This window comes from Petaurus breviceps, unplaced genomic scaffold (assembly GCF_028583685.1).
Source record: "Petaurus breviceps papuanus isolate PSGF00001 unplaced genomic scaffold, PetGlider_PUasm1.0 128, whole genome shotgun sequence".
In the NCBI taxonomy this organism is placed as follows: domain Eukaryota; kingdom Metazoa; phylum Chordata; class Mammalia; order Diprotodontia; family Petauridae; genus Petaurus; species Petaurus breviceps.
The window spans coordinates 6,028,798-6,042,230 of record NW_027185664.1 but is presented as its reverse complement, the minus strand read 5'-3'; the positions used below and the strand labels follow the sequence as shown (position 1 = coordinate 6,042,230).

At 38.9% G+C, this 13,433-nt stretch overlaps 1 protein-coding gene across 1 annotated transcript in view; it reads right to left on the bottom strand.

Moving 5' to 3' along the window:
• Positions 1–6,604: 6,604 nt before the first annotated feature.
• Positions 6,605–13,433, bottom strand: part of LOC138171903 (phospholipid-transporting ATPase IC) — a 164,404-nt gene continuing 157,575 nt past the window's right edge. Inside the window, exon 28 of the mRNA XM_069101458.1 lies at positions 6,605–8,439. Within this exon, the coding sequence (XP_068957559.1) occupies positions 8,215–8,439 (225 nt within the window). The 3' untranslated portion in view covers positions 6,605–8,214. The remainder of the gene's footprint in view (positions 8,440–13,433) is intronic.

The window sequence follows — 13,433 nt, the reverse complement described above, 5'->3', positions numbered from 1 at the left end:
GAATCTAATGTTGGAATCTTCTGTTTGCTTTGCTTCCTTTGCCTGGTCATATAGCCCCTCAATCACTTGACCCCTGGGCTTTTTGCCACAGTAGAAGTCTGCCACCAGACAGGGGAGCTTCTGTCCCAAACGCTGGGGTTTTCTCAGCTGCTGGAAGTAGTAGTTGAGTGCCCTCTCTGAAGCCTCCACATGCTCTGGCAAGCTGGTCACACACCCCAGGACCTCCTCCCTAAACTGCAATCCAGATCCAAGCAGGTTAAAGCAAGAGCAATTACCCCTCAGACTGGTTGCTTGGTCCCCCTACAGTCTGCAAGCCAGGGGCTGAAGCTGTCACGTGGTTGCTGCTGTGCAGCTGGGGCTCCTCAGAGGCTTCTCACCCTGGGGGCAAAAGCCCAAACACTCTCAACTACTGGGTCCCAAAGTCCATGCTGCACTGACCTCTCACTTTGTTCTTAGCATCTATGTGTTGATAATTTTGGAAACAGTCACAGCTGCTGGTGATCTGAAGTCCCTCCAGCTGGTGGTTGGTCAGGCCTGTCCTGGAGCTAAAACCTCAGTCTAGGCAGGAATGGGCTCGGCTCCCAGAGCGTTGCGCTGGCCCTGATTCCTGCCAGCCTGCTGGGTTGTCCTCAGAGGGAGGTTTGCTTCCCTGTGTCATTTTGTTGGTTGTGTAGCTCCAAAGTTTGTTCAGAGTCCCCTTTTACATGGATTGGAGGAGGTGAAAGCCGGAGCCCCGTGAAAGTCCTGTTTCTACTCTGCCATCTTGATTCCCCACTTTGTTAATTTTTTAAAAAATCTTTTTTAACTCAAAAAGTCATATAGGAGAAGTATGTTCTGAAACTGCATAGAAATCAATAATATTACAAAATTCTCTCCAATCAGCTCAAGCCCCCACCTCGGTCTACAAAATTAGGAAAATTTGTTCTCATATTATTTATTTTTCCTCTTTCAGTCTCAAATACTTCACTGGCTTAAATAATCATCACTGTTATTGGCCAAGAGTTTTATTGACAGCATCAGATAATAAAGGAATAATAATTTAAACATTTTGACTGTGATCCTGATTATAACCAGTCATAATTCCATATTCTGGGAAATCAGGGAAAGGGATTGGTCTGAATTGTCTCACCAATTACTCCATCTACAGGTTTAGCTTAGTCCCCCCTCCAGTTCACTTTGGCCACATGTTGCCTTTTTAAATTTTGCTCTCATCTACACATTTGCTGCCCATATCTCATTTGCTCATGTCTTTCTATGTCCCAAATTGGAAGAATCATCCTTAGCCCATAATGACTGCCCATTGCCTAGTACCAACATTGCTGTTAGGTCATTTCAGTTGTATCTAACTCTTCAGGACCCCTTTGGGGTTTTCTTGTCAAAGATACTGGAGTAGTTTGCCCTGTAATTCTCTAGCTTATTTTATAGATGAGGAAACTGAGGCAAAGAGGGTTAAATAACTTGTCCAGGGTCACATAGCTAGGAAGTATCTGAGGTCAGATTTGAATTCAGATCCTCCTGACTCCAGGCCTGACACCCTATCCACTGTACTCCTTTACACTTGACTTGTGAAAAATCTGAATGCACCCTATTATCACAATTTTTTTTTCAAAATATGCCTACATGCATGTCTTTTTTGACATACGTCTCATCTTAGGGCACAGATAAATACACGAGGATACACCACCATAAGGGCTGGTCAGTTAAATAAGATAAACATAATTATTAAGTGCCTACTGTGCTAAGTGCTGGATCAACTTTGTAATATATAACTTTCCATTTCTAAGATTAAAATCGGTGTCTTTAGAAAACTAACAGTGCTTTATACTCTATAACTATTGAATAATGATGACATTAAGACTAGCAGAAAGAATGATGAAAAGCTAAAAAAAATTTTTTTCTGAAATGAATAGATTCATAGATTTAAACCTGGAATGGATTTTAGAGATGAATGAGGGTGATTACTTTCATTTTACAGATAAGTAAACTAAAGCCCAGATATCCAGATGCCACAGGAGATAGAGTTCAGGGCCTGGAGTCAGCAAGACTCATCTGAGTTCAAATGTGGCCTCAGATACTTACTAGTTGTGTGACCCTGGGCAAGTCACTTCACCCTGTTTCCCTCAGTTTCCTCAACTGCAAAATGTGCTAGGAAAGGAAATGGCAAACCACTCCAGTATCATTGCCAAGGAAATCCCAAATGAGTCACATAGGGCTGCCTGGAAGGACTTCAGATCACCAGCAGCTGTGGCAGAATTATCAACACATAGATGCTAAGGACAAAGTGAGAGGTTAGTGCAGTGTGGACTTTGGGATCTGGTCATTTGGGAGTATGGTCTGGCCTTTATCCCCTGGAGGGAGAAGCTGCTGAGGCGCCTTGGCCCTTTAGCCGCTGCCACGAGGCAGCTTCAACTCATGGCCTGGAGATTGTAGGGGGACCAAGTGACCAGTCTTGAGAGGTAATAGCTCTTGCTTTAGCCTGCTTGGATCTGGATTGCAGTGTAGGGTGGAGATCCTGGGGTGTGTGCCCAGCTTGCCAGAGTGTGTGGAGCCTTCAGAGAGGACACTCAACTAATACCTTCAATAGCTGAGAAAACCCTAGTATTTGAGACAAAGCTCCTCTGTCTGGTAGCAGAGTCCTCCTGTGGCAAAAAGCTCAAAAGTCAAGTAAATGAGTGGCAACATGAGCAGGCAAAGGAAGCAAAGCAAACAGAGCAATCCAACTTTACACTCCTATTTTGGGGACAAAAAGGATCAAAGCATGGAACAGGAGAAAAACAGCAAAGTCAGAACTCCTGCACCAAAAGCTTCCAAGAAAAATATGAGTTGGTTACAGGCCATAGAGGAACTTAAAAAAGGATTTTGAAAACCAAATAAGAGAAGTGGAGGAAAAATTGGGAAGAGAAATGAGAATGATGCAAGAAAATTATGGATTGAGAGTCAACAACCTGACTAAAGAGAATAATACCTTAAAAACAGACTATCTCAAATGGCAAATGAGGCCCAAAAAGGCAATGAGGAGAGGAATGCCTTAAAAAGCCAAATTTGCCATATGGGAAAAGAATCTCAAAAGCTCACTGAGGAGAATCATTCCTTCAGAATTAGATTGGAGCAAATTGAAGCTAGTGACTTTATGAGAAATCAAGATACTATTAAACACATCCAAGAAAATAAAAAAAATAAAAGGCAATGTGAAATATCTCATTGGGAAAATCACTGACTTGGAAAATAGATCCAGGAGGGATAATTTAAAAATTATTGGACTACTTGAAAGCCATGATCAAAAAAGAAACCTAGAAATCTTCCTTCAAGAAATTCTCAAGGAATATTGCCCTGATATTTTAGAACCAGAGGGCCAAATAGAGATTGAAAGAATCCACCTATCACCTCCTGAAAAAGATCCCCAAAAGAAAACTCTTAGGAATATTATAGCCAGGTTCTGGAATTCCCAGATCAAGGAGAAAATATTACGAACAGCCAGGAAGAAACAATTAGAATATTGTGGAAACACAATCAGGATAACCCAGGATCTGGAAGCATCTACACTGAAGGATCAAAGGGCTTGGAATATGACATTCTGGAGGTCAAAGGAGCTGGGATTAAAACCAAGAATCACCTACCCAGCAAAACATGATGAGCATCATGTTTCAGGGGAATATATGGTCATTTAGTAGAATAAAGGACTTTCAAGCATTCTTGATGAAAAAACCAGAGTTGAACAGAAAATTTGACATTAAGATACAAGAAGCAAGAGAAGCATGAGAAGGTAAACAGGGAAAAGAAATCATAAGAAAATCATCAAAGTTGAACTATTTACATCCCTACATGGAAAAACAGTAATTGTAACTGATGAAACATTTCTCAGTATGAAAATAGTTGAAGGGAATAGAAATATACATGTATATATATGTATGTATATATGTATACATACATATATGTCTATATAGGAGGGTATATGGGCATATGAATACATATGTGTGTGTATATATGAGTACAGGTATACATAGATAGAGGTCACAGGACAAATTGAATAGGAAGGGATGATACTTAAAAGGTAAAATTAAGAGGTGAGGGAGGAATATAATGACAGGAAATGGGGAGAGACAGAATGAGGTAAACTATCTCATGTAGAAGAGGCAAGGGAAAATGGTTACAATGGAGGGGAAGAAGAGGAAATCAAAAGGTAATGGGTCAACCTTATTCTCACTGAATTTGGCTTAGGGCAGGAATGACATATACACTAAATAGGGTATCTCACCCTACAGGAGAGTAGGGGGGAAGGGGATGAGAGGGGGGATGATGGAAGGGAGGGCAGGCTGGGGCGGAGGGCCGTTGGAAGCACTCATTTTTGAAAAGGGACAGGATAAAAGTAGAGAATAGAACAAGTGAGAGATGGGATAGGAGGGAGAAAAATACAGTCAGTCTTTTACAATATATCCACTATGGAAATGTTTTGCATAGCTACACATGTACAACCTATATGTACAACCTTATCTTCCCAGTAAGGGTGGGTGACAAGGAAGGAAATGAATCTGGAATTCAAAGTTTTAAAATCAAATGTTTAAAATACACACACACACACTATTGTTAATATTATTTTACATGTAACTGGGAAATAACATATAAAGGCACTGGAGCATAGAGATCCACAGTGCCCTACTGGAAAGTTGGAGGGGGTATGGAAGAAGACATAGGAGAGATCAGATTGAAGGAGGGGATATCCTGTGGGACTGCTGTTTTCAGGTGGTGGGTAGGGAGAGAACGGGGAGAAAATTTGTAACTCATAATCTTGCAGAAATGAATGATGTAAACTATAAGTTAATAAAGCATTTGGTAATAAAAAGAAAAGAAAAAACTCACCTAAAAAACATTTCTTTTTTACATAAATTTTTGTTGGTTTTAAAAACAAATTATCTCTTGTTATCACTATGTTCTTCCCCTACCCTCTTATAAGAGAGCCATCCCTTATAAGGAAAGTATGAAGAATAAGAAGAAAAAGGTCCACAAACTAAACAAAATATAAAAAAGTCTAACATATTCAGTATGTTACATCCAGGGTTCCATCACCTCTACATCCTCCCACATTTCTCTTGGTGAAAATCCTTCCTTCTCTCTCAATTGCCACTTCCTCCATTGAGTCTTCCTTAATCAGTCAACAAGCATTTATTGCCTACTCTGTGCCAGGCATTGTGCTGAGGTTGGGGATAGAAAAACAAATCCTTCCTTTTCCCTGGCTCCCCCCAGCCTTCATTGTAGGACCAGAGCTTTAGAGCTGGAAGGGCCCAACAATCTTATTGTATAATAAGCTCGAGATCACAAAGGCTATTGTAGTAGAGTTTGGATTCCAACCTATGTCCCTCGACCCCGGATCGAGTGTTTTTTTCCATCATTCTATGCTGTCATAAGATGAGTTGGATTCTTTCTCCTCTCTTCTTCTTCCTTTTCCTTCTCAACCAATTACAGTGTTCAAAGACCCCAAACCAGAAATCTGGAAATGGACCTTGCCTCTCCATGAGCTTACTTTAATATGCATGGGAAGTGAGGAAATCTGAAGAAGTATGATTGACATATGTCAAAACAGATGGGACCTTCCAGATTCTAAAAAGGGAAGCTGGGGAGTCATCATCTTGCTTGTTGTACCCCAACAAGTAGATCGGACATTGCAGGTGTTTTCCCAGGTAGCTAGGACCCACTTTGAGACGGAGACTGGAAGACTTACTTCATCTCTACCTCCCCTTCTCCACCCCTCCAGGATACAAAAATTACCCTTCAATAAATCTTACTAGGATACCAGTTTTGTTCGAAGTTCCTTTCCTTTCCTTGTGTGGCCACCTAATTACAACAAAAACCCTCACTTAAACATCTTCTGTTAAATGGAAGGCCATAAAATGAGATGAAGAAATTAATTAACTATTCACACACACTCCATAGTACAAATTCAATGGCTTACTGACTATTACAATAGAAAAGGCATGATCTAGGCTTTAAAAAAAATCTTCATCCTTAGGGCCTGCACACAGTAGATGCATGGTAGATGTGTGTTTAATTACATTGTTTTACAGGGCAAAGCATGGTCTGCTCCCATTATATTTCTCCTAATGAGTTTACAATACTGATCAGTTTTAGATTTTCTTTTTGGTGTGTGTCATTTGAGGCCATAAACCTATCTGTTTCTTTGCAAATATATCATTTACTTGCCTGGTTACTGAACCCCATTAAAAATATGTATTTTGGAATCAATCCAACTTGCTTCAGTGCCTTGTGATTACCTAGAGATAGCAGACTACAGGTGTCACCATCACCCCTAGCTCATAGAAGATGGAACCCCAGCTAGTATCAGTGGCTTACACAAATTCACGCAGGTAGAAGGGCAATCCAAGGAGCTTGTATCCTGGCCTTGGACTTCAAGGCAATTGCTCCTTCCACTCCACCATCTCATAGTAGATTCGCTTCTGCATTAAAACTCTCAACTCCTCCAATCTCCAGCCTCATCATCCTATATGAACTATACTTTACAGAACCCATCCAAGCATCAGATTCCTTCTTCTATATTTATAATCCAGGGAAGCTTCATACGTCTGTGAAAAGATGATCATTTTCCAAGATATATTACTAAAGCATTTATTACTCTTTAAACAAAATATGTACACATAAAATCTCAGATTTACAGATAAAAGGAAATCATTTTCCATAGCAATTTGCATATTCAGATTGTTAATATTGCACCCTACGGTATGTCTTTGACACATTCGCATTGTCAATCTTCCCCACATTCAATTACCACAGAACAGAAGAGAAATATGAAATTGACAGAATTGTACACTCAGTTTACCTTTGTTTAAAAAAAAGTGAATTTTACATTCTTTTTTATTCACATGATAAAGGAAAAGTTGTAAACTTTCTTTATTTCCACAAAATGAAGAACTATACATTCTCTTGTCGCACCTGGAAGAACTATATACATTTTTAAGCTCTTTAAAAGGAATTAACGTGACAGGCAGATATTTTTAACATTGAATAGCAGCGTGTTGGTAGAGGGCAGTATTGGTGAAACATTAGATCTTCACTAGCAAAAGAAACTAGTGTACATTCTCAACAGAAATGAGGAAAGCCTTTGGACAAAAATCTTTAAAGGATGCTTCCCATAATTAAACTAAAATGGTAGTTTGAAATGAATACATACTAACATCCTTCGAAATGTGGTTAATCACATCCTTTTCTTTTTCTCAAGGCAACTCTAGAAACATCCAAGTGATAAAGAATGAGGTCTCTGTTACTCATTTCTCTTATAAAAAATACTTTATAATTATATATAGACAGGCACAAAAGTTTGCTTCTCAAAAGAAAGCTCTGCAAAAATACTTGATTTATCACTATTTTCCACATGTACGTAGTTGTATTACAAATAAAAAATATGTAGATTTTCTTTTTAGAAAAAAAGGTTTTTACAGTAGGACTTTAGGATATTTTCTAAATGACATGCTTTGAGAAGATTAAAAGTTATTATAATGAATTGTATTAGACTTGCACGAAAAAGAAACAAAGGAGACACGTGCCAAATTCAATGGACTTTTTGTTTGGATTGCACTAATTTGTTAAACCAAATATTCCAAAAACAAGTGAGTGTTAAACTATGCAGCCCAGTTATGACTTTGCAGAGGCCTTCAGAACCCTCAGCTCCCAGATAAGGAGTATTTAATCATACTCTTTTCCTGGTGTCCTCTCGAGTGAAAAGTCATATTTATATAGTGGCCTAGAGAACTTAATAAGCATTTTGATTATTCGTGTTGCATATTACTGACAGGAGACATTAGCTTTAATTTTGTTACACATCATGTGTATTAACTATATATAATATATAATGCATATATTATATATATATATATATATATACATATTTGCTGTTTCGAGTGTCACATCACTATGAGTTTAAGGTTTGAAAAAATAAATCCTTTGAGTAACAAATATCTTGGATAATTTCATGACTATAAATGTTTGACTAAAGGAATTAAAAAAATACTCATACTTGGCTTATCTAATTTTTAATAGTCCCAACCAAGTAGTTATTCATGTATAAAGGTTTCTCATCCTCAATGTCCCTGTGTCAAATTCAATTTTTTAAAAAGTCCTGAGAGTTGGTCATAAAAATATATATAAAGGTATATTTTTTCTTTGTGCAATTACTCCAGTAAAACTATTCCCATGGAAGAATCTGCATCAGCTGTCTACGGTTCGTCTGTATTCTGCAGTGCCATCTGCTATGATCGCATCCAAGGGTGATCGCTTTTTGCGTATGCTGCGTCCTGAGGAGATGAGGTCAGCATATCCCCGCTGATGGGAGAAGGCGTAAGCAGAGCGACGAGATGATGCTCCCCGGAGAAACACATTTTGCCTCCGTTTCCACTGCTCTTCTGTTTTATATTTTTTACGACTTTTCTGAATCTGCAACAAGGAAATGAATGTATGAGGTTAAGGCTGATGCATCATTTGAATGCCCTCCTAGGACCTTCCACAAGAAGTCTTTCTTAGTCCTCCTCCATCTCAGTGCCTTCTCTCTGGAATTGTCCAATTTATCCTCCATATGTCTTGTTTTTATATAGTTGTTTGCATGATGTCTCCCTCACTAGACTGAGATGCTTTATATCAGGGACTGGTTTTTCCTTTTTTCTTTCATTGAATCCCCAACCCCTAGCACAGTGTCTGGCACAAAGAAGGTACTTAATAAAATGCTTAATAAATGATCAGGCCTTAGAATCAATAAAGCATAAAAGAAATCAGACTGTAGGCAAGAATTAAAACAAAGGCACAAATGCTAAAATATATAAATCATAAAATATTGGAAAGTGTGTAAAGGGTAGTAGATATTTTGCACTGGCTAGAACAGATTTTTTTTTTTAAACAGATAACCAACTCTTGGTTTAAATTTATTTGTAAGACGAGATGTAGACAAGAAAAACAGAACACTCTTCTCAGTTCAGATCTTTGTTTTTGGAGGCACTTGGGGTTAAGTGACTTGACCAGGGTCACACAGTATCTGAGGCCATATTTGAACTCAGGTCCTCCTGAATCCAGGGCCAGTACTGTATCCACCTGTGCCACTAACTGCCCATCTCAGTTCAAATCTTATAAAATTTCAAGCAAGAGGAATGTCATTTTAAAAATCACTTTAACATATACATAGGCTATATTCCTTTCCTTCCTACGAAGTTTTGACCTAATGTTTGGCCACTGTCATGTTTCCCTTCACTTTTACCATTGAATCTGTCCTTCTCTATACTTGTCAAGTTCCAGTTTTGGGCACCTCCTATTTATATGTTCCACTCCTAAGCTGCCTATTGCTGCTGATAGAACATGTAAAACCATGCTGACTGGTGCACTATACATTTATGCTGTCTAATCTCATGTGGACTAGAAGTACCCATAGTAATCCTTTTATTCATCCTTTATTGACTCTTCCATATCCCATGCAACAGTTATTCCAAACCTTTCCCACTCATTTTGAACACTCAAGTGTTTATCCCACTGTCTGAAAAGATGGCCTTATCTTCTAGTTTACTGAGAAAACTGAAATTATCATTTTGAGTGCCTTCATTCCTTTTTTCCTCTTTACCCTGATAACATTTCTATTTCTTTACACTCACCTTTCCTGTTCTTAGAGGATAAAGTGGTTTTCTTTACTGTCAACATAAAAAATCCCTCTGTTTGTACTTTGATTATTGATCATTTTAGCTCTTCTCTCTCTTTCCATACATATACACACATACATACGTGTGTGTGTGTGTGTGTGTGTATACTTCAACCCTGTGTTCAAATATGACCCAGTTTCCCCTTTTCTTCAGGACTGAATATATACTTGTATTTCAGTCCCATATTTCCAAGTAACTGCTGAATAACTCCATGGGTATGTACTGTCATCCCTGTAAAAGTGACATATTTAAAAACTGAACTCAATCAAGTATTCATTCTTCAAATAGGTGCCGTATGTGCACTCGGTTTTGCTGTTGTGCACTAAAGGAAGTACAAGGTCTCAGTAAGCCATGGTTGCTGCTCTCTTGCATCTTACAAAGTCTAGCAGGCAGTTAACAAACCCATAGGGCTAGAAAATGAGATATTACATGATGAGTACATTGAAAAAGGTATGAAACAAAAAAAAATACTATGTGACGTCAAAGGGACAAAAGATTACAGAGTGGAAATAAGAATTTAGGAACGTCTTAGTTGTACTTCTAGGGAAACTGACATCACTACAAAGATCTGTGGGTAAACAAGGTAATGTCAACATGAAGAAACTATGGGGAAATGTGTTATTTTGAGAAAGAATGCTGTTCCTAGCAGGACAATGGAAAGCACCTGACTGACTTGCAGTACTTGTTCCTAATATGAGCCAACCACAATTTGGTTACTGCAGCCCACTGACCATGTCTCTCAATTTCCTAACATTTTACTTCCTTCTTCTAGGATTGTACTGTTCTCTCCCAAATCTCCTTTCAATTGTGTGTGTGTGCAGGCGTGCATGTGTGAGAGAGATGAGTAATATTTATTTCAGATGTATTAGCTCATGTTTGTACCCTGGAAAATGCCAGGATATCAGACCCAAAACATGAATTGCAAATAGCATTCCTACATCAATTGGCAGAGTAGCAGATGATAAGTAACAATAATAAGTACCAATCTTCAACTAAGAGCAAAATGTTCATCTTTCAGTTCTGAACTACCTCCAATTTATCCCTTTTCTTCCCAACCTAACAGTAAGAATACAAATTGACCAGCTGTACTCCACTTCAGAGAAGTACATGGCTGTGAATCCTGTTTGGATGTTCATGATCAAATTTGCCCATTATGTACACAGGTAAAAAAAAAATCCTTGGTAAGTCTAGTAAATGTAGAAATAAATTCTTTAGTAGTAGAGTGACAGAGATCAAGGAAATATTCATAGAAGAGGTGATGGTAACATGGATTTGAAAGGATTGATAGGCATTTTACAGACGAAGGTAGGAAGGGAATCCTTTCAAGAACAGGGAACAGTATATGAACTAAGGCAAAGAATTGGAAAGGAGAGATGTGTTCAGGGGCAGAGAGAAGACCATTATGGCTAATGTATAAATTATATGGAAGGAAATAATGCAAAAGACAAGGAAAGACAAGAACCTGACAAATTGTAAAGGGCTTGGAATGCCAAGCAAAGTAGTTTGATCTTTATTTAGGAGTCAATAAGGAGTCATTGTTTATTTATTTTTTTTAGCATACCATAAGATTATAGATTTATATCTGGAAGAGACCTTGTAGGTCATCTAGTTCAATCTCCTCATTTTGCAGATAATAAAAGTGAAGCTCTTAGAGGTTAAACAAACTGGTCAAGGTCACACAGGTGGTAAATGATGTAGCTGGAATTTGAATGTAGGTGCTCTGACTCTCTATATAATGTTCTTTCTATGGCCCAACATTATCTCCCAGAGAAATGACCTGATTATAAGGAAGATTATTCTGGCATGGACTGGAGGGGAGCAAGGCAAGAGTAAAAGGGGAATGATCTGACAGGAGACCAGCTGTAATCATCCAGGTAGATGATAATGAAGGCATGTACCAAGGTAGAAGCACTGGGAGTAGAAAGGAGAGGTGGAATATGAAAGTTGCTAAGGATTAGCAATGCATAAGAATTAGTGAAAGTCTGGAGAAGTGAAAAAGAGGTTAGAGTGAAAATAACACCAATTTAAAATCTGGGAGACTCAGGGAATTGTGGTTTAAGCAGAAAATAATGAGCTTGCAGGTATGGGGAGCCATATTGCTCTAGAGCACAGGAAGGAGGTCAGGGCTGGAAATACAGCCTTAGGAATCATCTAAACTGGATGAATAGATTGAAACTACACTAGCAAATAAAGTAAACGAACAACAATAGCAAAGAGGGCAGTAGAGAGAGGGAAGAGAAACAAGGGAAAACCTATTTTAAGGAGACAGAAAGAAGAGAAGGAGTAAGGAAAGGAAACTAAACGAGTGGTTGGAAATGGAGGAGGTGAACCAGGAAAGTTCAGCGTCTCCTTTGTTGACAAAGCATCCTATTGAGTAGACTTAAGTGACATATAGGAGTGCTGGATATGCTGCCAAGAGGTCAAGGACAAGGACCAAAGAAACACAATTGGGTTTGGTGCTTAGAAGGGCAGTGCTGATTTTCCAGAGAGCAATTTACAACGATGGGGACAGCAGCCAGATTGCAAAGGGCAGAGGTGAGAGTGGACATAGAGGTATACTGTGTAGATGATTTTCTCCATAAGTTTGGGAGTGAGGGGGAAGAGAAACAGAGGAAGGGAAAGGAAAACTTGTTTTTTTTTTAATTAGGGAGACATGTAGGAAGATGAGGAGGAATCACTTGGAAAGGGAGAAGATTTCCTCCCCATAAATAATTATTTCTATTGGTGAGACAACCTCCTTCCCAGAAATGCAGGCAAAAATCTGTCATGTTTGACTCTTATCTTTTTCTCATCACTCCCCACCACTTCCACCCATAGTTAATCAGTTCCTAAATTCCACTCAATTTGTGTTTTTATACCCCTTTCAGTCTTGCTGTTACACTGCCATATTCCTTCCTCTCCCTCTTCCTCTTCATAGCTAATTAGTTCCTAAATTTCATTGAATCTATATATTCTCTATTCTCCCCCCACCCCACATACACACATCACCAGGCTTGTTCTACCTTGTCTTAATATTGCAAAAGAGTGGCCTGTCTCCTAGCTAGTCTTCTTCAAACCAACTCTTCACACTGTTACTAGAGAGAATCTTTAAATACATGTTTGTTCCCCTCAACACCCTGCGCAAACATTTTGAGTGGCTCCAAATAAAATATAAATGTTTCAGCTTGGCAGTCAAAGCCCTCCACAGTCTGGCTCCAACCTGTCTTTCCACCCTTACCTCACACTATTTACCTTTACCTGTTCTATCAAACTGTACTCCTTTATGTTCATGGATTTGTGCCCTATACTCTCCAGCCTCTTTGCATGGGCATATCCCAGGAAGAGTCTCCCGCATTCCTGCCAACTGAAGTCCTTCAAGTGAGGGGCCTCCTTTTCTATGACACCTTCTCTGAGAGGCCCTGCTGTGCATAGTGATCTCTCTCCATGCACTTATCACATCATACCTGGCATTTTACTCATTTATACCTATCTTATCCCCTTTCTTCAACTATATGCCCCTTGAGGGCATTCACTGTTTTGTTTCCTCTTTGTGTCCCTAGTACCTAGTATGGTGCATTGCATATAGTGATGTTGTTTTTCAGTTGTGTCCAACCCTTTGTGACCCCATTTGGGGTTTTCTTGGCAAAGATACTGGAGTAGTTTGCCATTTCCTTCTCCAGCTCATTTTACAGATGAGGAAACTAAGGCAAACAAGATTAAGTGACTTGCCCAGGGTCACACAACTATTAAGTATCTAAGGCCAAATTTGAA